The 27739-nt window shown below is 46.2% G+C and overlaps 1 protein-coding gene across 1 annotated transcript in view; it reads left to right on the top strand.

The window, feature by feature from the left end:
- Nucleotides 1–27739, top strand: part of LOC143983035 (multidrug and toxin extrusion protein 2-like) — a 289578-nt gene that overhangs the window by 123242 nt on the left and 138597 nt on the right. Inside the window, exons 11-12 of the mRNA XM_077482262.1 lie at nt 1030–1138; nt 9435–9510. Of these exons, the coding sequence (XP_077338388.1) occupies nt 1030–1138; nt 9435–9510 (185 nt within the window). The remainder of the gene's footprint in view (nt 1–1029; nt 1139–9434; nt 9511–27739) is intronic.

Raw genomic sequence — 27739 nt, 5'->3', positions numbered from 1 at the left:
GGCATATGGAGGAGTTATGTTATCTTTATGATATCAGAAATACTTTCTGTAGAGTTCCCAGCTACCTATACCCTTAGGCCCCATTCACACCTGAACCGCACGATTTTACCTCAATTTTGTAGTGGTTTTTACTGAGTTTTGCCACGATTTTGTGCAGGGCAAAAGGTCACAATGTAAAAAGAAGAAAAACGCCCAAATCTGCCGGATTTGAGCGACAAAAAAGGGTCCAGAACTTGCTTGAGCCACAGGCGTTCGGCTTCAGGCAACATGGAGTGAACCATCTACATTGAGAATAATAGATTTTTTTCCCTCCAGCATTTTTGTAGCTTCAGGCTTCAAGCTACAAAACGCTCAGGTGTGAATGGGGCCTTACTGAAATTTACTGAATTTCTAAGAGAATGACTAAGCATTGTCTATTTGTTTGCATGTGGGTAACTAGCTGAGGTCTCTATGATAGTGTAGCACTCTCTAGTGGGGGCTAGAAATAGGGTAGATTGTGTTAAAGTAGGCAACCTTAGTTTAGCTCAAGGCTAAGCTTGAGCCGTGGAATCTGGGTCAGAGTTTAGTGGGCAAGAGAATAGGAGGAGCTGCCTGAAATATTTATGAGGCCTCGGCCAATCCTCAGTAGTGGGCTGGCATGGGGAGAAGACAGCACTGCTGGGGACTTAGAAGGGGGAAAACTGACACATGTAGCCAGGTCTCCCGGATGACAGCTGTGGGCTTAAGTCTTCATCCTTCCCCAGGAGATCTCCTGAAGAGTCAGCCAGGTGGGCTGGTTAAGATTCAGTCTGGAGGACTGGTGTGGAGAAGTTAGCCTGGAGGGCCAATGAAAGGGGCAGCTGCAGCCAGGTGGGTTGGCAGTGCCTGAAGAGGTGATGCTGGGAAAAGTAGCCACAGAAGGAGAAGTGCAAGCTGGTCCACTGAAATTTTGCTACACAACAACGGGCAAACTTGATGTGTGGTAAAAAATAAACCCTACTAGCAATGTCTTGGACAGATTTCTAATTCATATTGTATTTTCTTCAACAGATTCCCATTGGCTTTTGTACAGCTGCCAGTGTCAGAGTTGGAGTGGCTTTAGGAGCTGGAGACATCGAGCAAGCCAAAATGTCTGCTAAAGTTGTACTTTATTGTACAGGTATTTGGCTTCTTTGAGCATGACTCTCAATTTTTGTGTTTCCTCTTGTATTTTCTTGTGAGTATTGTGAGTGTAAATTACTTGTAGGTGTCAGCTGGCTGACCACATACACTTATATTTTGGTGGCACCTACAATAACTATCTTTATTTTATAGCTGAAATGTTTCCCAAAATGTTCTAGATTGTGTACCATCATCATGGACTTTGAAGTGTCCAAGTTTCACTTGTACTAGTAAGGACAACATCCACCATATACATGAATATAAATGGAAATTAATTTGTTATATATGAAAAAGGTGCTTTTTCATATATATATATATATTTTTTAATATATTCTCATTTTTCATATATGCTCAGAGCTCGGTGAGCATAGAGCCAGTGACTGTCAGCCACTGGCTTTCTGATCTGGAGTGGGCGGGAGCGGCCAGCTCAGTCTCTCAGCAGCTCACTGAGAGGGTGAGTCGGGAGTCAGTCAAGGCATGTGAGCAGATCTCGACTATATGGTCACGATCCTTCCTAAGCCTGGACCGGATAGGTGACGTCAGCCAACAGTGGGCTTCAGCTGCTGAAAAAGGATCACAGGAGTGCAGAACGAACTGCACTCCTGTGATCCACAGAAGTACTTCTCCTTTAAGACATAGATGTACAGCACCAAATCAACAATGTAAGGAGGTTTTGTCCCTAGGTGGGGGATTGATGTTACCTACTAGAGTTGCCTACACATGCCTGCAGTTAGGTCCATAATAGTGATGGGCCAAAAATAATGTGTGGGGGGGGGGGGTCCTTAGTGCATGCCCTGACACTATTTGAAAGTGTGGGAACTTTGCTATTCTGATAGCTTGGCATTCGACCACAACAGAAAGGTATGGGAGTCCACGTAGGGTTGCCACCTTTTTTCCAAGCCAATCCCGAACACTTTTCTGGCACACTGATTTTTTTTTGTAGTATACACTATACAGACAATATGATCGTAAAAGACCTCGGACACCTTTGGGTGGCTTAAAGAGAGAGGTAACACAGTGTGCTGTGTATGCCATGGTGTACAGAGGGTGTGGCCACATTGCGTTAACCGTGGAAGGGGTCAAATTGAATGCACCCTACCTCCAACACCCCTTACTATCCACTGCACCCAAACCTTCCGCTGACAGTTCAAAGAAGCCCATCCGACCTAAAGCAAGCCACACTATCAACACCACACCAAAGTGGCCCATTCTATCTCAACACTCCAAATCAGTCCATCATACCTAAGGCATCCAAAAATGGACCACCCCAACCACAGCACCCCAAAGAACCCCACACCAGGGGGATGCACAGGGAGAGGCAGCAAGGTGGAAGGGGAGGGCTGCAGAATGGTCAGAGGGGCAGTGGGATGGACAGGGGGACCATTGGATGGACAGGGGGGCTGTGGGGTGGACAGGGGGACCGTGGGGTGGACAGTGGGATGGACAGGGGGACCATGGGATGGACAAGGGGACCGTGGGATGGACAGGGGGACAGTGGGATGGACAGGAGGACCGTGGGATGGACAGGTGGACAATGGGATGAACAGGGGGACTGTGGGATGGACAGGGGGACTGTGGGATGGACAGGGGTACCGTGGGATGGACAGGGGGACTGTGGGATGGACAGGGGGACTGTGGGATGGACAGGGGGACCGTGGGATGGACAGGGGGACAGTGGGATAAATAGGAGGACTATGGGATGGACAGTAGGATTGACAAAGGGACCGTGGGATGGACAGGGGGACCGTGGGATGAGCAGGGGGGACCGTGGGATGAACAGGGGGACCGTGGAATGGACAGGGGGACCGTGGGATGGACAGGGGGACCGTGGGATGGACAAGAGGACCATCAGCAGACATTGCTTCATATCTGCAGTAGTTTGGACCACCTGATAATGTAAAACCTCCATGCTAATAGAAATGTGACATTCTAGGGATGCCTTATTCGAAATAATAATAACTCACTGACTAGATTCACTTGCTACCTGGAAAGGTATGCAAAACTGTTTCATTACCCAAAACTATTTTTAGTTTTGTATAGAATATGGAATAATTAGAATGCCTGTTAGGATTGTATTACTATCAAAGATTCAGAGAATTTTTAGAGAATTGTTCTCATTTCCTGGTGAAACCATTTCTATTTCCACATTTGCTCTCATTTCCTTTCCTGGTGTTTCACAAGACAGCAAGTAGGGGAAAATCTAAAACGCGGGCACAGACAGAAATATAAATCCATTTATATCCAGCTTTTATGGTTTATGTTCCTGTTGCAGATTTCCCCTCACTTCCTGTGTGTTGAAACTTATCACTGTAATAGTATGGGGAATCTATTGGAACTTTGAGTAGTAGTAAAAACCTGCCAAGGGATATTAATCCTTCCCCACTTCATCCAAAACATTTTTTTTTGGCTAGACATACACCTTACTTATCCTCTCTTTCTTTCTTTCTGTAATTTTCTGTAATTGTTGTCTTTTGCACATTTTTTTCTGAATGATAGTTATCTCAGGAGTTAACCAGGGGATAATTTGAGTATTTGAACGGGCAAGGGTTAGAACCTCTGTCATAATTTTATGTTGTCTGTGATCCCAATAGAGCAATTCACCCCTCTAGTTTTCATGGTAACCATTTTTATGGGACCTAGACAGCACAATAAAACAAATTAACAAGGTTCTAACACACACTAGCCAAATAAAATGAATGGCTGAAGATGCACATCAGTAGGCAGGCATAGAACATACATATATGAAAAAACATTAGTCTTGCATTTATCATCATTTGTTTTCAATTATGCAATTTTCTTCAGCTTGGTATACCACTTTTGATTTGGTTACTAGTATTTGATGTATTATTGGGCATATATATATATACATATATATATATATATATATACCAAGCAGTTCAAACATTTAATCATTTTTCCCAAGTGTTCTTCCAGGACAGCCCTTGAGAGATGGAGCTCCTCCCATCGACACAGGAAACACATTGCCACAGTTCAAAAGGCGGTCCCTCAGGTCCCTGGTCAGTCATTTGTGTTTTCTCCGTCGGAGGAACATGTTGCCAGGAACCTGGAGGCCCCTCTCAGGGGCTGCCTAAGAATCTGCAAGCCTAAGGGACCGGGTCCTGGTTTATGGCTGCAGTTTGGGTCCATACCTTTTTTCTTTGGCTCGGGTACCGTCCAGCTGAACCGGAGCAGACCCGTTACCCTCCTCCTTCCAGTGCCGAGGTGGCCAGGGGCAGAATGACGCCGGTTTCCCCCAGGAGTGGTGAGTGGAACCTTCCATCTTCCCTCCTCGTTGCAGGGGGTCGGAGACGCCGAGCGTTCACTTCCGGCGGAACCGCGTCATCACTGCGTGCCGAGACTTCCGGTTCCGGGTCTCTAAGGGTACAAGGAGGAGAGGGAGAGCCAGCGCTGTGCCTGTGAAGCCCGACCAGCGTCCAGCTATACCGGATTAGCGGCGGGATTCGGAGCGTCAGAGGGGGACCATGGAGGCTATTCCCCAGGATACTCCGGCGGAGACAGGCACCAGCCAAACCCAGGTAGGCTGCTGGGCATGCTATTACTCTGGTGGAGTGGTGGTGTTTGTAGGCTGGGCCCCGTAGTACCCCACGGTGGCGGTTTACTCAAAGTGAGGTTGTTTGTTAGTGGTGATTCTAAGAGGGACATGGTGCTGACGCTAAGAAATCCTTTTGTCTTCTTATTTTCAGGCTAAAGAGATGCCAAGGGAAGACAAGACAGGCCGCAAAAAATGCCCTAATTGTGGGAATAGGTTGTCCTCGGGCTCTAACAAAGCCCTATGCAAGCAATGCATTGCAAGCTTGCTTAAATCTGAGGCAGATTCCCCTTTAGCAAAGTTTTTGGGCTCCTTTAAAGAGGAAATGGCGTCGACCTTTAAGTCCCTCCGGGAGTTAATCACTGACGTGGGATCAGCTGCAGCTGCCTCCACGAGTAAAACAACTATAATCTCATCCTCACCATGCCTTACAACACCCAGCTCAGGGGAGCCCCGTATGGTCAGGGAGCCTAGCCCCACGTTGATTAGTCCCGAATCCTCTGACACTGACTCGGGTCAGGAAGAGGATCAAGCAGCATCTAAAGCCTCAAAATATAGATTATCTCTCGAGGAAGTAGATGAGCTAATGGGGGCTATCTATGATACGCTGGAAATTGAGGAGGAAGAAACTCAGTTATCCAGACATGATCAAATGTATGAGGCTCTGGGGAAAAAGAAAGCAAGGGTTTTCCCTATACATAAGGTGCTTTCTGACCTTGTCCTTAAGGAGTGGTCTGAACCAGACAAGAAGGTTTTCTTTCCTAAATCCCTTAAGAGAAGGTTCCCTTTTGATGAGAGCCCAGAGGCGGTCTGGAATAAAAATCCAAAACTAGACGCCCCTCTGTCCAAAATCTCAAAGCAGGCTGATCTGGCCTTTGAGGATATGGGCCACCTGAAAGATCCCATGGACAGGAGAACAGACATTGTCTTAAAGAGGGCCTGGGATGCCTCTATGGCAGGCTTAAAACCAGCTCTAGCCACTTCCTGTGTAGCTAGAAACCTGGAGTTCTGGTTATCGCAACTACAAGAACACTTAAAGGCAGGCACTCCTAGGGGGGAGCTTTTGAAATCCTTCCCTATGCTTTTTAAGGCCACCAGTTTCATCTCTGACGCCTCCACGGACTCCGTTAAATTTACGGCTAAATCTGCAGCACTTTCAGTGGCAGCAAGGAGGTCAGTATGGATGAAAACCTGGGGGGGAGACACGGCGTCTAAAACCCGCCTGTGCAGCGTCCCTTTTACAGGAGACTTAGTCTTCGGGCCTGAATTAGACTCCGCCTTAGAAAGGACGGCGGACAAAAAGAAAACCTTTCCCGCAAAAAAGAAAAATTTTCAAAGAAAAATTTTTCGTCCCTTTAAGGAACCCTCTAAATCAGAGAAGAGTTCAACCCCCAAAAAGCATTGGTCGGGACATAAAGGGAAAGGAAAAGGGGGCATACTGTTTAGCCGCCCCAATCAGGATCCCAAACCCCAGTGACGTCAGGGTTCCTGTGGGAGGAAGATTAAGCAAATTTCTTCCTCAATGGGAAGAGACAACCTCGAACGAGTTTGTCTTAAATATAATAAAAAGGGGTCATGCGCTGGAATTTCACAGCAACCCTCCTTCCAAGTTTCTGGTGACAAAGCTTCCAAGTCACTCAGAAAAGGCCAGGGCCTTACCTTTACTAATAGGGGAAATGGTAGATCAAGAAGTATTGACACCAGTCCCTATTCAGGAACAAGGGGACGGTTTTTACTCGCACATCTTTGTGGTAAGAAAACCGTCAGGGAGATTCAGACTAATTATGAACCTCCGTCCACTGAATCGCTCCATCCGTTACAAGAGATTTCGGATGGAGTCTATTTATTCCATAAAGAATCTCCTGCAGAAAGAGACATTTATGGCAACCCTGGACCTAAGGGATGCTTATCTGCACATTCCAATAAGGGAGGAATGCCAGAAATTTCTTCGAATGGCAGTGCAGATAGACACAAAGGTTTACCACTTTCAGTGCAGAGCACTTCCCTTCGGTCTATCATCCTCTCCGAGAATCTTTACCAAGGTTCTCGGAGAGGCTTTAGTTCCTCTGAGGCTTCAATCAGTCTCAATTATCCCCTACCTAGACGATCTGCTCCTAACAGCCCACTCAGAGAGTCGTCTTTCTCAGGACCTAGAATTGACTCAACTCAGTCTGAGTCGATTAGGGTGGATTGTCAGTCAGGAGAAATCCAAGACAACCCCAACACAGGAGATCCTGTATCTGGGGTACTGGATCAAGTCTGTAGATCAGAAAATTATACTGCCGGAAGAAAAGATTTTGAATCTGTGGCAGAGAATATCTTTTCTTCAATGCAGCCCCAAGTGTACGGTGAGGGAAGTAATGTCGGTCTTAGGTCTTATGACGGCAGCCATTCCAGCCGTACAATGGGCCAGGTTCCATCAAAGAGAACTTCAGGGTTTTCTGTTAGAACAATTAAAAGGCAGAGATCTGGAGGAGGAGGTATCGATCCCCTCAAGGGTAAAACGCTCCCTCTGGTGGTGGAAGGACAGGGAGAACCTAAACAAAGGGGTTCATTGGGTCCTTCCTATCACTTCAACACTAACAACGGATGCGAGCAGTTGGGGCTGGGGAGCCCACCTAGGCTCAAGCTGGGTCCAGGACAAGTGGACCCCGGAGGAGAAATGTTTCTCTTCCAATTGGAAAGAACTAACAGCAATCCTGAGAGCTGTTCTAGCTTTCCACCCCGCAATACAGGGTCACCATCTACAAGTCCGTTCAGACAATACGACGGCTGTAGCATACATAAACAAACAAGGAGGAACCAGAAGTCCTCGTTTGATGGTGGTAGCCAGACGCATTCTCCAGTGGGCAGAAGCCAATCTGGAATCCATTTCTGCAGTTCACCTGAAAGGGGAGCTGAACAACAAGGCGGACTTCTTGAGTCGACAAAAGATTTCGAACCAAGAATGGTCCTTACACCCAGAGGCATTCAATCTCATAACAGCTCACTGGGGAGAACCAGAGGTAGACCTTTTTGCGAGCAAGAAAAATGCAAAGGTTCCCAATTTTTTCTCGCTAAACCCAGGAGATCAACCCCTGGCGGTAGATGCCTTGCAAACTCCATGGACTTTCAGTCTGGCGTATGCATTTCCCCCTCTTCATCTCATTCCGAGGGTCCTAGCAAGATTCCTCAAGGAGAAAACCTGTTTGATTCTAGTAGCACCTTTTTGGCCCAGGAGACCGTGGTTCACAACGTTGCTACAATTGACAGACTGTCCGCCTCTAAGACTTCCCTACAGACAGGACCTCCTGTCGCAGGGACCTCTTTACCATCCGCAGGTCGCCACACTGAAGCTGTCAGCGTGGTTACTGAGGAGGAAATCTTAAGGAGTAAGGGCCTGTCAGACGAGGTAATTGCGACCTTACTACAGAGTCGCAAACCAGTCACGAGAGCTATTTACAAAAAAGTCTGGAAAAAATTCAATAGCTGGCTGAATAGCCGGGACATAAATACGGCTAATATTCTACAGTTTTTACAGGAAGGTGTAAACAAGGGTTTAACCCTAAGTACTATTAAAGTACAGATAGCTGCCTTAAGTGTATACCTAGATGAACGCTTACAGGAAAATCCTTTTGTCGCTAGATTCTGTAAGGCAGTCGCTAGACGCAAGCCAGTCAGAATCACAAAAGTCCCATCCTGGGATTTAGCAGTTGTGCTAAAGGCTTTCTTGGGGTCACCCTTTGAGCCTATCTCAGAGGCCTCCCTAAGGCTTATTACCTTTAAGACAGTTCTCCTGGTGGCAATCACTTCAGCCCGTAGGGTCAGTGAAATCCAAGCACTTTCCATCAGGGAACCATTCCTACAGATCCTAGAAGACAGAGTCATTCTAAAGACAGACCCTGGGTTCTTACCAAAGGTAGCATCTAGCTTCCATAGGTCCCAAGATATTGTCCTCCCTTCATTTTGTCAAAATGCAGCAAATGAGAAAGAGGAACGTTTTCATTTATTGGATGTGAGGAGGTGTATTCTAGAATATCTTAAAATAACAAATCCATTCAGAATCTCAGACTCCCTTTTTGTCCTTTTTTCCGGACAGCGTAGGGGACAGAAAGCTTCAAAAGTAACCATAGCTAGATGGATTAGGCTAGCTATAGCAGAGGGGTATAAGGCCTTGAATAGAGATCCTCCTGAGGGTGTTAAAGCTCACTCCACAAGAGCGTTGTCTGCATCCTGGGCAGAAAGAGCTGGTGCCACCCCGGAGCAGGTATGTAAAGCAGCCACATGGTCAAGCTTTTCCACCTTTACAAGGCATTACCGACTGGACTTAATGTCTAGTCAGGATCAGGCCTTTGGGAGGAAAGTCCTCCAGGCCGTGGTCCCCCCCTAATCTGGTAAGTACTTGGGGATCCTCTCAAGGGCTGTCCTGGAAGAACACTTGGGAAAACTGGAGTTAGTACTTACCGGTAACTCCTTTTCCGGTGGTCTTCCAGGACAGCACGATCCCACCCTTTATTTGATTATAGTGATGTACTAATGTTATTACCTGTTATGGTTTATATGTTTTTCAGTTCCATCCTTCGGTTCTTGGTGAATGACTGACCAGGGACCTGAGGGACCGCCTTTTGAACTGTGGCAATGTGTTTCCTGTGTCGATGGGAGGAGCTCCATCTCTCAAGGGCTGTCCTGGAAGACCACCGGAAAAGGAGTTACCGGTAAGTACTAACTCCAGTTTTCAGACTAATCTGCCCTTCTTGTTTTTCAGCATTTTGTTGCTTGCTGGTCAGCTGTACTCTACTTGCACTGAAAAATGTAATCGGTTATATGTTTACAAATGATAGGTGAGTAAAATGTAGGTGAATAACTTCTTCAAATCTTTTTAAATGATGATTCACTACTTTGATGATACACTATCTCACATTTGTGCAAAAGGTGTTTTTAAAGATTTATAAACAGAAAAGTAATTCAAACACACTTTTTAGCATGAGACAAAAAAGCTATCCAGATAAAATATCAGAGGACCAGCATATTTTGCCAAACACATTGGTGTAGGCAGGTGGAACTTGTGTTCCCCTTTAATTCTAATAAGATATTCCCTTATTGTGTCAGGAACTGTAGGTCCCGTCTGTTAGCTCTTCAAGGTTTGGGAGGATTCTTTCCAGGGTCTTTTGGAAAACGTCCAACGCTCCATAGGGCTTTTTTTTTTTAGGTGGGGGGGGTGGGATGGTGCCAGGGAAGGCACCAGTGAATGCTTTGGTCTATTGGTACTATTTACAGCACACTATAATAGTACAGGGTCTAAATTCTCCAAAATAAAGTGTTGCTTCTTTTGCAGCCAGGGCCCGGAATGTCCTGATCCCTAATTTTGACAATTTACCACACTAATCTACTTTCTACAAAATTTCAGAAAAGTTAAAGAAAAGAAATCCCTGGCCTCACTATTGTCACATTAAAGTTAAGAACTGTATTACTAAAGGTGGGAAGTCCTTTTCAATTCTGAGTGGAGTAATGTTATCTATGAAGTGTTTGGTGCAAACTGGTCAGTCACGGAGCAGGTGATAACTGGAGCAACATAGTCCCTCCTGATGGTTGGGAGATGACCCTCTCCGGTAACATGCATCAGACGACTCAGGCCCCCCATAAAACATGGGTCCTGAGTGTTTGAATGGCTTTAGGAGCTCTGACTTGGACTACGAGTAAAATGTGAGCCCATATAAGGAGGTGCTCTGGACAAAAAGGGATTACAGAACTGTGATCAGTAGACTTGTGCACAACGGAAAATTTTGTTTAGTTTTGGTTCGTTGTCATTCGTAAAATACATCATTTTGTTCTGTTATATTCGTTATGTTACGTTAATACGTTTTCGGATAATTCGTTATTATTTGTAGAGGGTCGAATTCATTTGTTCGTATTAGTTGAATTCGCTATTTATGTATGTATAGACATTCGTGATAATGATTCGTAGTTTGGAAAGTCGTTTGTTTATTGAATCTTTTAACACACACAATGACAACATCTCTTCTCCTCGGCTCAAATACAATACAACACCCTTCTAACTCAGTTCTCAGGAATGCACTTTGCCAGTAATCCATCATCCGGCACAAAATTAATTAGCTGATTGGACTATAAGATTTACTTTGAGCTGACCTTTTGTTTCATTAGATCTTTAAAGAATTACTGAATCATGTCAAATTCATTCTAATTCATTCTTTATATTTCTTTCGTATTCGTTGTTATTTGTTATTTTTTTATTCGGATGCATCCGAATGTCCGAAAGATGCAAAATTCGGCTGAATTTCGATTAGTTATGAAACGAATTGCACAAGCCTAGTGATCAGAAGGATAAGTACGTGGTCTATGGCCTGCATCCATGCATGTGGTTTAGGTGTGACCTTGGCATGAGAACCAGTCATCTGCCTGTTTGCTAAGAGGGATAACTCTGCTGCATGTGCCACATGTCACATGTATGGTATGGAGTGACCTTCCTACATTAGGGGGTCAGGTGCAAAGTCTTTGTTTTGGAAAGAAATGAAAAAAAAATTTTTTAAAGGTTTGTATTGCTGGGACAGGAGGGTATAAATGGCCAAAAAAGTTTTTTACAGGGATATATTAGACACAGTATCTTGCATATTATCAGAGGGTTCCAGATATCACAAATTTCCTCATGTTACTTGGCTAACATTAGTGAAACCAGGGGTGGGTAAAGTCTTACAGTGCCTCAACACTAAAAATAAAAGTATGAGAAAGCAAAATATGTATTTTATTTATATTTTAAAAAGGAGTAATTCGATTCTTCAATTTAATAAGGATAACAATGACAAAATGGGCATTATGCTCAGTGCAGATACATGTTTCTGTAATTCCTTTTCCCACAATCCCCTTGGTTCCCACAAGCCCCTGAACTCCTGGCCATGCTCAGGGAAAACAAGTTTATCTGCTCCCTCCCTCAGCAACTCAGAGAAAGGGTACCTGATGAGGCAGAGGTGGTTGGGCTTGTGATTTGCCACCAGGTGTCTGGTCCTACTCTGTTATTCCTGGCATGCGAGCACTGGAGACCAATAGCATTTAGCTTCCAAAGAAGACCCTTTTACTGCAAATTGCTACCAGAGTATCTGCCTCCCTGTGGCACCAGTCCTAGGACTGCTCCAGCTACACGCCTGTGGTGCCAGCCCAGAGATTCTTCCTGCAGTTCACCTGCATACCCAGTCCTACCAGGGACTTCGCTGTGAGAGATGCTGTCGCAGAGGCTAAGAGCAAGTAATTGTTTATGTACAATGCTGTTTACTGAAGAAGTTATCAGTCTCTGTAGTTTATGTGGCTACAGAGCCTTGTATAGACTTTGCTGTACTGCCATCATCTTTAAATCACAGAGATGTTGTTCTCATGAGCTCCCATTTGTACAAAATATTTTCTGTATGTTAGGAACTGTATGCACATCCTTTTGCCATTTTAATCCTGTTTACCTTGTTAATCGTACTCTATACCTGCTTAGTAAGGTTCAATTTAAAGCTGCCCTCTGTCTAATCATTGACCGATTACCTATCATGTTACTCCTCCAGTGAGAGAATACCCACAAATCATTGGTGTCAGTGGGATACTTGCCCTAGTGGAAGAATAGCTTCCTCAATCATTCCTAAAATAGCTTCCTAAATCAAAGATGACAGTGGAACTATGGGAAAAGTATTAGCTGAGTATTGAAATCATGCTTTGGAAGCTTCTTGGATACAGCAAACAGCTTAATGTTAATGAAGAAATATATTACATGGCTTTTATCATCATAGAGACAGGCAGGACGACAACACAAACAAATGCACACTAAGCTCTTGTACACACGGTCGGAGAATCCGTCAGATAATCCGACTGTGTGTGGTATGCATCGGACTGATTCCGTCGGAATATCCGTCGGACCCAATTTTCCAACTTGTTGGAAATATTTTCCGACAAACTGGTCCGATCGGACATACTCCGATCATGTGTAGAGAATTCCGATTGGACAAAGTGCCACACATGCTCAGATCAAATTCCTACACCAAAGCTATTGGCTACTAGCCTGAACGTAGTCCCGTCGTAACAAAATAACGTCATCACGTTCTGAATGATCGGATTTTCCGACAACTTGGTCCGACCGTGTGTATGCAACAGTTTCGGACACAATCCGTCGGACAAAATCCAACGGATTTGGTTGGCAGAATGTCCGTACAGGGGCTTAGATACAGAGGGTACTTCCTCTCATAATCTTAGAATACATGAACTATACACTATAATACTACAGCACTACCTGCTGGCATAGATAGGTATAATGCATATGTATATATGTGTGTGTGTGTGTGTGTGTGTGTGTGTGTGTGTGTGTGTGTGTGTGTGTGTGTGTGTGTGTGTGTGTGTGTATATTTATCCACTTTTTCAGCGGACTAATACGGCGTACTAAGTCCACTGGACTATCCGCCGTACTTTTGAAATGAACGGACTCGCCCACACGCGGAGGAAAGTCCGCTCATTTTGAGCATGTCTCCAGGTAGCCGGGTCCAGTGAAGAAGGCATCGCTGGCCCTGTCACCTGGTATGAACTTAAAGGGGAACCCCTATGCTGAAAAATCGATGTGGGGGCCCCCCCAGGTCCATATCAGACCCTTATCCGAGCACGCTACCCGGCCGGCCAGGAAAGGGGGTGGGGACAAGCAAGCGCCCCCCCCCTCCTGAGCCGTACCAGGCCGCGTGCCCTCAACATGGGGGGGTGCCTTGGGGAAAGGGGGGTGCCTTGGGTAAGGGGGGGCTACGCATGATGAGGACAAGGGCCTCTTCCCGACAACCCTGGCCGTTGGTTGTCGGGGTCTGTGGGCGGGGGGTTTATCGGAATCCGGGAGCCCCCTTTAATAAGGGGGCCCCCGGATACCGACCCCCCACCCTATGTGAATGAATATGGGGTACAATGTACCCCTACCCATTCACCTGTGAAAAAAAGTAAAAAAAAAAAAAAACAACACACAAGGGTTAAAATAGTTTATTGCACAGCTCCGAGGGTCTTCTTCCGTCTTCGGGCCGGACTGCTCCACTATCTTCTGCTAGCTCTTTTACTAGCGGAGGAGCCCGGCTTTCTTCTTCGCCGCTGCCCTCTTCTTCCAACTTCGGGGGTCTTGTCCCCCTCTTCGGGGGTCTTGTCCCCCCTCTTTGGTCTTCTGTCGCCGCTGTCTTGTGGCCTTCTGTTCTTCTCTTCTGTTCTTCTGTTCTCCTCTTCTGGAGATGTCGCCTTGTCGCTCTCTCCGGTCACAATGACAGGGACGAGGTGTGTGGCAACTTATATAGGGACATCACCGGATGATGTCCCCGCCCATTATGTTGTTACAGTTCCAGCATCCTCTGGGACTGTGACATCATAATGGGCGGGGACATCATCCGGGATGTCCCTATATAAGTCGCTGCACGCTGCGTCCCTGTCATTGTGACTGGAGAGCGACGAGGCAACATCTCCAGAAGAGAAGAAGATTCTCAAATAGTAGGTAATGTCCTCTAGCTCTTTGATTTAAAAAAATTCTTTCAGCTTGTGAACTATCTGATTGTAATCCCCTCTTGTTCAAAAGAATTTATGTCATCAACATAGATAAGGATGTATATCCATCTGTCTTCTTGATTCCTGAGTACAGACGGGTCTGCTTTACGTCTTGAGAATCCCTCTCTGGTACGTTTTTCATTCACTTTCTCATTCCACATCCTTGCAGATTGCTTAAGACCAAAGATGCTTTTCTGAAGTTTACACACAAGGTTGTCTCCTTGCTCAAACCCTGGTGGTTGCTTCATGTAGAGGTCTTCCTTAATGTCTCCATATAGTTAAGCAGTTTTAACATCTAGATGTTTGACTCGCATGTCCTTCCTGACTGCAATTCTAATGCCGCGTACACACGATCAAACAAGCGGGTGGAAAAGTCCAGCAAACTCAAGTCCGCCAAACAATCCCCCCGTGTGTAGCCTCCGGCATACTTTTTTGACCCGAAAGTACGGTGGACTTAGAATGTAGTTTTACACTCCAATCTTCCCGCCGGACTCGCATTTCGGCGGACAATCCGGCCGTGTGTATGCCAGTCCGCCGTACTTTTGAAATTAACTGACTTTTCCCGCCCGGAGAAAAGTCCGCTCATTTCGAGCGGGTCTCCAGGTAGGTGGGGCCCGCGAAGGAGACGTCGCTGGCCCCGCCGCCTGGTATGGACTTAAAGGGGAACCCCAACGCCGAAAAAAAACGGCGTGGGGGTGCCCCCAAAGTCCACAACAGACCCTTGTCCGAGCACGCTACCCGGCCGGCCAGGAAAGGAGGGGCGAGCAAGCGCCCCCCCTCCTGAGCTGTACCAGGCCGCGTGCCCTCAACATGGGGGGTGCCTTGGGGAAGGGGGGCCGCGCGGCCCCCCCACCCCAAAGCACCTTGTCCCCATGTTGATGAGGGGTGACCCCATGTTGATGAGGGGTGACCCCGCCCCCTTACGATGTCACAGTCCCGGAGGATGCTGGGACTGTCGCCATGTGACATCAACCCATGTGACCAACCCATGTGACATCAACCCATGTGACACCGCCCCTTGTCCCTATATAAGTCGCAGCGCAGCGCGTCCCTGGCATTGCGGCCGGAGAGAACGTCGAGTCAACATCTCCAGGAGAAGAAGAAGAAGAACGGAAGGCGGCGGCGGCGGCGACAGAAGACCGGGCCACCGCCTCTAAAAGAGCTATAAGAAGGCGCGGTGGCCCGGCAGAAGAACCAAAGAGGGGGACAAGACCCCCGAAGTCGGAAGAAGAGGCCGCAGCGACGAAGAAGAATGCCAGGCTCCTCCGCTAATAAAAGAGCTACAAGAAGATAGTGGACTAGTCCGGCGAGAAGACCCCCGAAGACGGAAGACCCCCGGAGCTGTGCAATAAATTATTTTATCTTGTGTGTTGTGTTTTTTTTTGTACTTTATTTTACAGGTGAATGGGTAGGGGTAAATTGTACCCCATACTCATTCACATAGGGTGGGGGGCCGGTATCCGGGGGCCCCCTTATTAAAGGGGGCTCCCGGATTCCGATAAGCCTCCCGCCCGCAGACCCCGACAACCAACGGCCAGGGTTGTCGGGAAGAGGCCCTTGTCCTCATCAACATGGGGACAAGGTGCTTTGGGGTGGGGGGGCCGCGCGGCCCCCCCTTCCCCAAGGCACCCCCCATGTTGAGGGCACGCAGCCTGGTACGGCTCAGGAGGGGGGCGCTCGCTCGCCCTTCCTTTCCTGGCCGGCTGGGTAGCGTGCTCGAACAAGGGTCTGTTGTGGACATTGGGGGGACCCCACGCCGTTTTTTTTCCGCGTTGGGGTTCCCCTTTAAGTCCATACCAGGCGGCGGGGCCAGCGACGTATCCTTCGCGGGCCCCGCCTACCTGGAGACGCGCTCGAAATGAGCGGACTTTCCTCCGCGTGTGTGGGCGAGTCCATTTATTTCAAAAGTAGGGCGGATAGTACGGCGGACTTAGTACGCCGTATTAGTCCGCTGAAAAAGTGCCGTGTGTGGGCAAGTAGCCCGTTCGGAAAGTCCGACGGACAGTCTGGCGGGAAGTCCGTCAGACTAAGTACGTCGGACAGATGGCTACGTGTGTATGCGGCTTTAGAAGCGCTTTGATGGTGGAGTGTTTTACGATGGAATGTTTCATCATATTTTTTACTGAATTTGCAGGAGTAACCCTTGGCAACTAGTCTGGATTTGTATTTGTGCATATTGCCTTCTGCGTCTGACTTTACTTTGAAAGTTCACTTACTTCCTATAGTTATAGGAGGTAGCTCTGTGAGTGTAAAGGTTTTATTTTCCTGACATGACTTTAATTCTTCTTCTGCTGACTTTCTCCATTTATTGGCTTCACATTTTAGCAGTTTTTCTATGTCTTCCCAGGATGTTGGTTCAAGTATGCTTTGTGTTTTGACAGTGTAGGACAGCTTGTGGGGTGATATCCCCTTTGTAGTCCAAGTGGATCTTCTGATTTCAGGCAGTTTAGCTAGATCTGGTGGGGAACTTGATTTAGACATTGTGAGTTCTACCTCTTGTTCTGACTCCTGCACAGGTTCTCTTTGGTCAACCTTTTCTTCTGGTTTGCTTGGAATTTTTACTTCACAGCTTTCAGGGATTGGCGTTTCTGGTGATGGGCTCTCATCAAAATAAACACTATGGCTTATTGTCACTTTGGGTGTAGGATTCTGTAACTCTCATGCCTTGTACACACGGTCGGATATCCTGACAACAAAATCCATTGGATTTTTTCCAACGGATTTTGTGCCAAACTTGCCTTGCATACACACAGTCGGACAAAGTTGTTGGAAAATCCAATCATTCTTTAGGAGGTGACGTACAACACATATGTCGGGACTATAAACGGGCCAGCAGCCAATAGCTGTGGTCTTTTAATTTATTCTGAGCATGCGTGGCACTTTGTCCGCCGAAATTGTCTACACACGATTGGAATTTAAACGATCGGATTTTGTTGTTGGAAAATTTTAGATCCTGCTCTCAAACTTTGTGTGTCGGAAATTCCAACGGAAAAAGTCAGATGGAGCCCATATACCATCTGATCGCACATTTTCCATCGGAAAGTCCGACCGTGTGTACAGGGCATCAGTTTGCTCGCTGTAGCCTAATAAAATGCCCACTATGGCTCTGTTCTCCAGCTTGGATCGCTTTTCACTTGGAATACAGGCATATGCTTTACATCAAAACACTTTGATGTGCCCTATACTAGGCTTTGATCAATGGCACATTTTGAATGGAGTACTTTTAATGGCTTTTGTGGGTAGTCTGTTTTGTAGGTAGGTTGCATTCATGACTGCTTCTCCCCAGTACTTGTGAGGTAGGTTGGCATCCAACAACATGTATCTGGCCAGTTCTATAAGAGTGTTTCTTTACTTTCTGCTACCGACAAGAAAGACATTCCAGCAATCAGAATGGCAGAAGAATACCTGTGCGCAGGGTTCCCATTAAAAGAGCCGGCCGGCACACGCTCATGCACAATAGCACGAATGACGGTGTGCATATGCGCACGGGGGCCCGCCCACAAACTTCGTGACAGCACTTGCCGCCAAGGAGCGATATTTAGGCCGCGTACACACGGGCGGATTGTCTGCCCAACTTAGTCCGCTGAAACGTGTTTCAGCGGACAATCCGCTCGTTTGTGGGCTTCAGCGGACTTTTTCAGCGGACAGTCTGACGGACTAAGTCTTTCGGAATTTCCGTAATTTTGTCCGTCCAAACTTGGTTTCAGCGGACAGTCCGCTCGTGTGTAGGCAAGTTGGACGGACTAAGTATGGCGCATGCTCAGAAAGGATTTACACGCCGAAGGTTGCATTGCAGTGTATTGGACGTCGTATTTCTAGTCCCGTCGTACGTGCTGTACACGTCATCGCGCAAGCTTTCAGCGGACTGTCTGTTCATCGTGTGTGGTCAAGTCCGTTCATTCAAAAGTTGAACGGACTGTCTGTCGGATTGTCTGACGAACTTAGTTGGCCAGGCAATCCGCCCGTGTGTACGCGGCCTTAAAGGAGACTGTCACTTTGCTGCCTTGCTGTCCAATCTACAGCATTTCCTGAGACCCTTTCTGCTTGTTTATATTACTTACCTGATTCCTGTTACCCGGCTTGTTCTTGACCATCCCTGCTTGCTGCTAGTCTCCGATCCTGGCTTCTCCTGACATCTCTTCTGCCTCTCCTTTGGTCCATTTTGCTGTCCACCTGTTACCGACCCGGCTTGTACCACGACTTCTCTTTGGCTTCTGCTCCTGTACCTGATCTGCCCACCAGTGTATGACCCGGCCTGCCTGCCCTTGCTTGTATCCTGAACTACAGAACGCCTCCCTGCTGTCTGTTGTCTTCAGCCACCAGCCTGAACTACAGAACACCTCCCTGCTGCCGGCTGTCTCCAGTTTCCAGTCTGATCCTGCTTCCTGCTTGGCCACTGCTCCAGCCTGCTACAATTTCCTCACAGTGCTTTGGATGTCCAGATTAGCCCCTGCATCAGCTAACCTGTCAGGCACTTGTAACCCTTTGCACTCCCGAGCCCCTGTCTACTCTATCAGGGGTTCTCGAGCCAGAGGAATACGAGAAGCCACTCCCTGCACACTGGGCTCAACCACCAGTTACGTGTCTGCTACACTTTTTTGTTCAGGAGTGTATCATGTCATTGTTTGGTGTATTATTCTTTGTCTCTTGAGATATGAGGCCACTTCTTCGCTTATATATTCTCCTCCATTGTGGGAGCTTATTATTCCTGGTTTGCGTTGGAATTTGGTGCCATAGGTGAATACATTTGCTGTGTATGTCATTAGAGACTATATTGGCTTGTTGGTCTGTGGTGCTGAGCCTGTGTAGGTGATCACCCAGTTTTTCTTTTACGAGGCATTGCTTGTTATTGTGAAAATGGAAAATTGTATACTCACCTTTCCGTAATTTTCCTTTCCTGACGCATCTTCATGGCAGCACACACTGGGTTGTGACTCCGCCCCCACAACCTGACAGGATTGGATTAACTATAAATTTGAAGGGGAGACACCCTGCTGCATTCTCTGTAAATATCATCACAAAAGAAACAGGGAGGGCAACTGTGTGCTGCCATGAAGATGCGTCAGGAAAGGAAAATTACGGAAAGGTGAGTATACAATTTTCCATTTTCCTGACGCCTTCATGGCAGCACACACTGGGAAATAACTCGCCAGTTGGGTGGGTGCAAGTAAAATAATATTTATTCCTTATAATGCTGAAGAATTGGCTCTAATGGACGGATCTGCCGAAGTCGGCCATGGATAAATGAGCAGAATCCACCTTGTAGTGGGAAATAAAGGTATTCCTGGAGGACCACGTTGCTGCTCTGCATATTGTCTCTGGTGAGACCCTGTAATACGCTGCCCAAGAGGTAGCCACTGCCCTAGTTGAATGAGCCCTGATGTTTTCAAGAATCGCCGTATGCTGGGTGGAGTAAGCTTTTTTTAATGGTTCTGACTAACCAGGATGCAATAGTGCATGAGGAGGCGGCTTGCCCACGCCTGGTTCCATGTGGAATGATCAAAAGAGAGTTCGTTTTCCTAAAAGAGGTGGTAGCAGTTAAGTAGTTCATGATGGTTGTTTTGACATCTAGTGGATGAGGATTACCCTGATCGTCCGTGAAGGATGGAAGGATGATGGTTGTAATGGAAGGAAGTTGCCACTTTGGGTATGAAGTGTTTGGAAGGTCTGAGGACTACTTTGTCAGGAAAGAGAACTAACTTAATGCTTGGATCTCCGACACTCTCCTAGCTGATGTAATCACAATGAGAAAAGACAGTTTTAAAGTCAAGTCCCATAAAGAGAGAGTTTCAAATGGAACAAACGGAGGAGAAGCGAAAGCATGGAGAACTATTGAAAGATCCCATAATGGAAAGACTGGCCTCCTGGGGGGTTTAATGTTTAGATAGGCTCTGTAAATTGGATTACCAATGGGTGGAATGCCCACTTAGTATCTGTTTTAGCTGACAGAGCTGATACCTGAACCTTTAGGGTACTTAAGCTTAGACCCTTGTTGACCCCCGACTGGAGGAATTCCAGGACCTGAGAGGGTTGCGGAGAAAGGGAATTCCATCCTTTCTGTTGTGCCATGAAGCAGAATCTTCCCCAAACCTTTGAATAGATGGTATTTGTAGTGGCTTTCCTGGCTTGCATCAGGGTTGACTTCATGAGAACAGTCTTGCACTCTTAGTCTAGCCCTCTCAATCTCCAGGCCATCAGGTGCAATTTCTCTGATGCAGGATGTAAAAATTGACCTTGAGACAGAAGATCCGGAGTTATTGGGAGAGGAACTGGAGGTTGAAGGCTGAGCTGTAAGAGTCGTGAACCACGGCCTCCTCGGCCACAGTGGAATAATCGTAAATACCGTCACCGAGGATCTCCTAAGCCTCACAATTAACGGAGTTGGAGGGAATATATACCCCAACTTGAAGTTCCATGGGTGAACTAGACAGTCCACTCCCTCCACCGATGAGAATGAACCTCTTGACAGGAATCTGTGGCACTTGGTATTCGTCGGAGTGGCTGCTAAATCTACTTCCGGCGTTCCCCAGATTTCCGTAAGGAGGGAAAAAGTCCGAGGGTTCAACCACCACTTGTTGTTGGATAGCGTTTCTCGACTCAGGCAGTCGGGTAGTATGTTCTGTGCCGCTGGGACATACACTGCTTTTAAACTTGTTAGATGTATCTGAGCCCATTCCAAGATGGGCCGAACTTCTTCCATCAAGGTGGCACTCCTGGTACCCCCTTGCTTCTGAACATAAGACACTGCTACTTGGTTGTCCATTCGAATGAGCACATTTTTGTCCGTCATAAATGGTGTAAATGCCCTTAAGGCATAAACGGCTTCCCTGAGCTCTAAAATGTTCGAGACCAAACCTTGAGCCTGAATATGCCACTGGCCCTGGGCTGCCTGGTCTTGATAGTGGGCCCCCCAACCGCTCTGGCAGGCATCCGAAGTGACTACTTCCGGGTCTGGAGGGACTATCGGTTTGTATTTCCTGAGATTGCTCAGGCGCGTCCACCACCATATCGATTGCTTCACCGATCTGGAGATGAAGATGGGCTGACGCATTGTGTCACTGTGCCCATCGCACCATGGGTATGGTTGCGGACATGGACCCTAGTACACTCAGACAGGCTCTGGCTGGTAAGTGATTCCTTGATAGCAGCTTCTGCATTTTCTGTATCAGAGGCCGGATCTTCTCTTGTGGGAGCTGTATCTTGTTTGTTTTGGTGTTTAGATCTGCCCCTAAAAATATCATATTTTGTGTGGGTCGCAGACAGCTCTTTTCCCAATTGATTATCCACCCCCTTCTGGAGGGTTGTAACGAGGATCTCTCCGTGATGAATAAACGTCTCTTGATCCTTTGCTAAAAGAAGGATGTCGTCCAGATAATGGTGGACGCGTAATCCCTTTTCTCTGAGGAAAGCCACCAACGGTAACAATACTTTTGTAAATGTCCTGGGTGCCGAAGAGATGCCGAATGGGAGGCACTGGAATTGGAAATGATGTTGGTTTATGGCTAACCGGAGAAACTTTTGAAAGGCCGGATGAATTGGTATATGCAGATAAGCGTCCGATAAATCTATTGAAAGCATCCAATCGCCCAGATTTATTGCTAGAAGTATGGATTGAAGGTTTTCCATTTTGAAAGCCTCCACTTTGATATCCTTGTTGAGCATCTTGAGGTCTAATACAGGACGCAAATCCCCTGTCTTTTAGCAGAAACAAGGAAGAGTAGAACCCTCTTCCCTTTTGGCATGATGGGACCTCCAGGATCGCTCCCTTTTGTTTCAATTCTGCTACGTACTTTACTAGCAGAATCCTTTGGGGTACTGAGGATGGTACTCTGGTTGCCTGGAAATGATTTGGTGGGAGTCTGTTTTTGAATTTCATAAATCCATAAATCCTTTATATGGTCTGACCAGATCTTGGTGAAGTTCCTTCTGTTCCCCTGCTGGGGTGGCCTTAGATTTCTGTATCCTTAGAAAAGAAGGTTTTGTGTTTTTCCAGTCCCTTCTAAATTCCCTACCAGGAGAGTAGGACCCGGACTCTCTATATTTGTCCGGAAGATTACGTCTGTAAACAGGTCCCTTCTGCGTCTTGGGTCTCCTTTCGGAGGGGATCAGGCCTGACTTCCCTCCTGTTACCTTGGATATGGCAGAGTCTAACTTGGCACCGAACAGATTTGCGCCATCATATGGAATTCTGCACCAATTTATTTTTGATGCTGTATCGGCCATCCACGGTTTGAGCCATAGCGCTCTTCTCGCTGTTACGGAGGCCAGCATAGCCTTGGCTGAAGATCTTATAATATCTACTGATGCCTCTGCTAGCTTGACTTCTTGCAGAGAGGAAATAATCTTTCCCATTTCAATGCCATCCTGTAGGTCTTTTTCTATTTTAGATGCCCATCCTGAGATGGCTGTGGCCACTGCTGCTGTGGTAATTGCTGGTCTACAGGCTCCCGCAGCCATGGAATATGCCTTCTTCAATTCTAGGTCCATCTTTCGCTCGAGCACATCCCGAAAGGAAACAGCATCCTCGATTGGTAGTGTGACGTGGCGGGTGAGGCACATTAATGAGGAATCGATGATGGGAGCATTAATTAAAGGCTTCACTTTTGAGTCTTTTAAAGGGTACATCTTGGCTAATCTGTTTGTAAGACTAGATCTTTTGTCAGACCTCTCCCACTCGTCTTTAATGAGATTCTCCAGCTCCACTATAAATGGGAAGGATAACGGATCTCTTTTTAGATTTGGAAAATATTTCCGTATTTTCTGAGGTTCCGCTGCATCATCTTGCCAGCCGAATGCTTCTTTAACGCCCTTTGCAAAGGGTTCCACCAGGGAAAAATCAAAGCCCACTGACATCTCCTGACCCTCATCTTCAGAGGAAGATTGTGATGCCTGAGTGAGATGGGGGTCTGCTGAAGACGTACTGGGAGCAGCTCTATCTAATGCTGGTGTTGTTTCCAGTATGGACTCCGGCACTGATTCTCTTATGAGGTCTGTAGCAATTCTTGCGTCTGCGACAGGCAAGTTATCTGGCAGTGCCGCATACCCAGCAAGCGTTTGCTGCAGGTTGGGTGTGGCGGCTTTGACATTGTGAGGAATGAGATCTCCTGCGACTTGATCGACTGTGGCGTGAGTAGCTATGTTGTGAGTGGCTGTGTCTTCAGTGCCATGAAGGAGATCTTGAGCGGGACATCCTGCTAGACGTATGGCTAGACCTTCTCCCATGGCTGGAACTTGCGCCTCTTGATCTAGACGGGCTGCCAAAAAAATGCAGCATTTAACGTCTGGCACTCTTTTTTTTCTCCCCTTCAATACTTACCTTGCCTGGTAAAGCCTCTTACCTAACTTGCTGATGGTGGTCTGCGTGGGCAGTGGACTCCATAGAAAAAAAGGGGTGAAGGACAGTCTGAGATATAGAGAGAAATAATGTGTACATATATACATATATACATACATATATATATATATATATATATATATACACACACACACACACATATATACATACACATACACACGCACACAATTCACTTATAAATATAAATATATATATTATTTATTAACAAAGTTTATCTGCAAGAAACAATATAATAACAATAATAATAATATATATAGGAGTCCCACAGGGACTTACCTGGAGACTGCAGAGTGATCTACATGCAGAGGCAGCAACCTTCCTTAAGTTTTGCAGATTGCACAGCAGAATCACAGAGAAATACAGCTCTGTATTTGAAAATAGCGCCATTGTGGCGGCTAATTGACGCTCTGCGCATGCACAGAAGCGTCTCGAGTGTTCCGGCGCCATTTTGGATAAGGGAACACACATTGAAAACATAGGGGAAAAAAAAAAAAAAAACACTAGCACTGCACGTGCTCAGAGTGGCCGAACGGCGCCATCTAGGCTGGAATTACAGCATAGAGAAAACACCACTGAAGGAGAAACAAACGGCGGCCATGACAGGGGACTACAAGAGACAGCAATCCCAAAGGTAGAGAAAAAAAGGGAATATAAACCACCACTTACTATAGGAATAAAAGATGGATATTATTTAAATAAGAGGAATTAATAGGCAAAGGAAGAAGGGGAGTCCACTGCAAAGGTAAAAAAGCTTCTTTAAAGCTTTGGTAATGCCAGAAATCCAGTAGCCCCTTGAGACCACCAGAGCGGGGGTTCCCTCCATAGAAGCTCCTTTAGAGACTGTACAGGAGGGACTTCCAAACAGGAGAGGCTTGAACCTGCTGGGGCGAATGCGGTAGAGGCTTATTCATCTGTAACAGGAAAACTCCGTCCGTCCAACCTGTCAGGTGAGGATAAAAAAGAGAATGCAGCAGGGTGTCTCCCCTTCAAATTTATAGTTAATCCAATCCTGTCAGGTTGTGGGGGCGGAGTCACAACCCAGTGTGTGCTGCCATGAAGGCGTCAGGAAATGTGCATTCATCACTGAAATTTAACTTTGAGACCGTTGTTTGCAAGACTTTTCACTGATAGAAGGCTGCCTTCTAGTTCTGGAACATACAACACTTTCTTTACAAGGATATTCTGCTTGCCTTGTGGTGTAATGCAGTTCAGGAAGCCCTGGCCTTTACCTTCGGCAGTGATTTTGTACATCTTAAGAGCTTTGTATAGTGGGTATTTTCTTTCCTTCTGTCATATTCATCAATTATTTTTCCTTTGACAAATTAGTGTCATCTTCTGCTTGGGTCAGTTTTTTTAATGAGGGCAGTATATGTCTCTGGAAGGCTGCAGAGGAGCAGGGCAACAATATGGTTATCTTTGATGTTCTTTCCGATGGCACGCAGCTGCTCTATGACCTCAAGCACAGCTTTCACGTGGTCACATATATGCTGGCCTTCTTCTAGCCTCTTCTTATATAACTTACTTAGTAGAAACAGCTTACTGTTGAAACTTGAATGCTCATGCAGTTTTTGTAATGAAGTCCACCTTTGGCCATTTTCACTGTTCTTATGTGGATACGCTTATCATCTCCCACTAGTAAGCTTATAATTGCATTTGCTTGTGTATCCTTCCTGTCCTATCCTTCCTATCCTGTTCCTCCATCCCTCCGTCTGTAGGTCTGCCTGTATTTAGCACTTGCCACAAGTCATCCTTGCTAAGAAACATTTCCAGTTTAAACTTTTATAGCTGGTAACTGGCATTGTTCAGCTTTTCTATTGCAAACATCACATCTGAATCACTTGCCATCTGCCATCTGCTTGCATACAGTATTCACAGACTCACTGTACTCACTGTCTTGCAGAATTATTTTTCCAGTGCCTGGGTGCTGCTGGGTGCCTGGGTGTGCCTGGACCCATAAACTATTAGCTGAATCTTGAAATCGTGCTTTGGAAGGTTCTTGGAGACAGCAAACAGCTTTACTTTTATGGAAAGATATATTACACGCCTTTTATCATGGAGACAAACAGGAAGATAACAAAAACAAATGCACACTTTGATACAGAGGGTACGTCCTCTCATATCATAGAATACATACACTATAATACTACAGCAACACCTGCTGGCATAGATGGTGTGGTAGCAGTCTTTAAGGCAGGGCATAAGGGGCAGCTGCCCTGGGCCCTGTCATTGTTGTGGGGCCCAAAGCAGCGGCCTCATACTTGGCAAATATCCCAGTTTAAATTCCCTCATCCTTGACGTTTTAGTCCTGTGCTGTGTCCCGATATCTCAGTGTGAAGTGCTGCTACGAATGCTGCCCAGTTCTGCCCTATTGTTGTGTACAGTTGACTCACCAGCAGACCCTGTGTTTACATGTAAAAAGCAGCTGCATTCATATGAAAATATCAGCTGCATTCAAATGTAAATAGACAAGGACAATGGCATTGATATGTAAATAAAGGCGGCATTCATATGTATATCATGCTCCCCAGCAGTGAGGAGATGATGGGCTGTAACCTCTAGCAACCAACCAGTGAGCAGTATTACTGTACAATAATCTCTAGCAACCAATCATTAAGCAGAAATCATGTGTTGTAAGCTCTATCAACTAAACAGTGAGCCTTAATGTGTGCTGTAACCTCTAGCAACCAGTCAGTAAGCCGTAATGATATACTGCAACCTCTGGAAACCAATCGTAATTGCTGCCTGATGTGATACAGTAAACTGATTTTAAGTCTAGCTGCTATTTATTGTATGTCTCAGAGCAGGTAGAGAGCTAAATTGCAAGGGGGGGGGGGGGCCCAATTTTTTTTTTCCCAGGGTCCAATCAATATTAAAGACGGCCCTGTGTGGTAGTGTGGTACCCCACCAGTATATTGGTCCAGGATTCTCAACCAGGCAGGTTGAGGGGCTCCAGGGTATTTGCTTGTTTGAGAGGAAACTGGCTTTTCAATTTCCTCATTATTTAGTAAAGTCCGCTTTGGGACCTGGAGCCCAGGGATTTCTTAGAGATCCGGGTGGGATGAAATCCTCAGTCCTGGGTCCGAGATTTGAGACTCACCGACACACTGATTGTTCAGGTGTGTGTTGGCCTGATAGTAGAGTCAGGACCATGGTTCTGGGCTCCACCCTCCCAAGGAGTCCAGGCTTGCAAAGGAGAACCCAAAGAGTGCAGGTGTGCACTGAATTAGCCAGAGAGTGCAGGCTGCATGGTGAAAGCCAGAGACCTGTGTCTGAGGTCGCTGACAGTAGTCAGGAGAGCTCCGTGTGGGAGTCTGAGCAGTGGTGCGTCTGCTGCTGGAGCAAGCCAGGTGGCTTGGTATTTTTGTTTGCAATGCTGCATGTGTAAGCCAAGAGGCTAAATATCCTTTTATTTGTTGTTGGCGGCGAAAACCTCCTGCTAGGGAAACCACTTTTGTTTTCATTTCTGGAACTTTGTCTTTTTCTTTAACCACTTTCAGACCGGACCATTTTGCTGGTAAATGACCAGAGGTCTTTTTACACTTTGGCACTGCGCTGCTTTAACTGGTAATTGCGCGGTCATGCAATGTTGTACCCAAACAAAATTTGCGTCCTTTTCTTCCCACAAATAGAGCTTTCTTTTGATGGTATTTGATTGCCTCTGCGATTTTTATTTTTTGCGATATAAACGTAAAAAGACTGCAAATTTTGAAAAAAAAATGATATTTTCTACTTTTTGTTATTAGAAAAATCCAATAAACTCAATTTTAGTCATACATTTAGGCCAAAATGTATTCAGCCACATGTCTTTGGTAAAAAAAAAGTCAATAATTGTATATTTATTGGTTTGCGCAAAAGTTGTCACATCTACAAACTAAGGTACGTTTTCTGGAATTTACGCAGCTTTTAGTTTACGACTGCCTATCTCATTTCTTGAGGTGCTAAAATGGCAGGGCAGTACAAACCCCCCCCCCAAATGACCCCATTTTGGAAAGTAGACCCCCTAAGGAAATTGATAAGAGGCATGTTGAGCCCATTGAATATTTTATTTTTTTGCCTCAAGCGATTGAATAATGACAAAAAAAAAATTTATTTTTTTTTTTTTTTACACAAAGTTGTCACTAAATGATATATTGCTCACACATGCTATGGGCATATGTGAAATGACACCC

The sequence above is a fragment of the Lithobates pipiens genome, unplaced genomic scaffold, assembly GCF_037356315.1.
Source record: "Lithobates pipiens isolate NorthernLeopardFrog02 unplaced genomic scaffold, aLitPip1_a1.2 Scaffold_16, whole genome shotgun sequence".
In the NCBI taxonomy this organism is placed as follows: Eukaryota; Metazoa; Chordata; class Amphibia; order Anura; family Ranidae; genus Lithobates; species Lithobates pipiens.
Note: the sequence above shows the minus strand (reverse complement) of the source record. Positions and strands in the feature narration are given on the sequence as shown.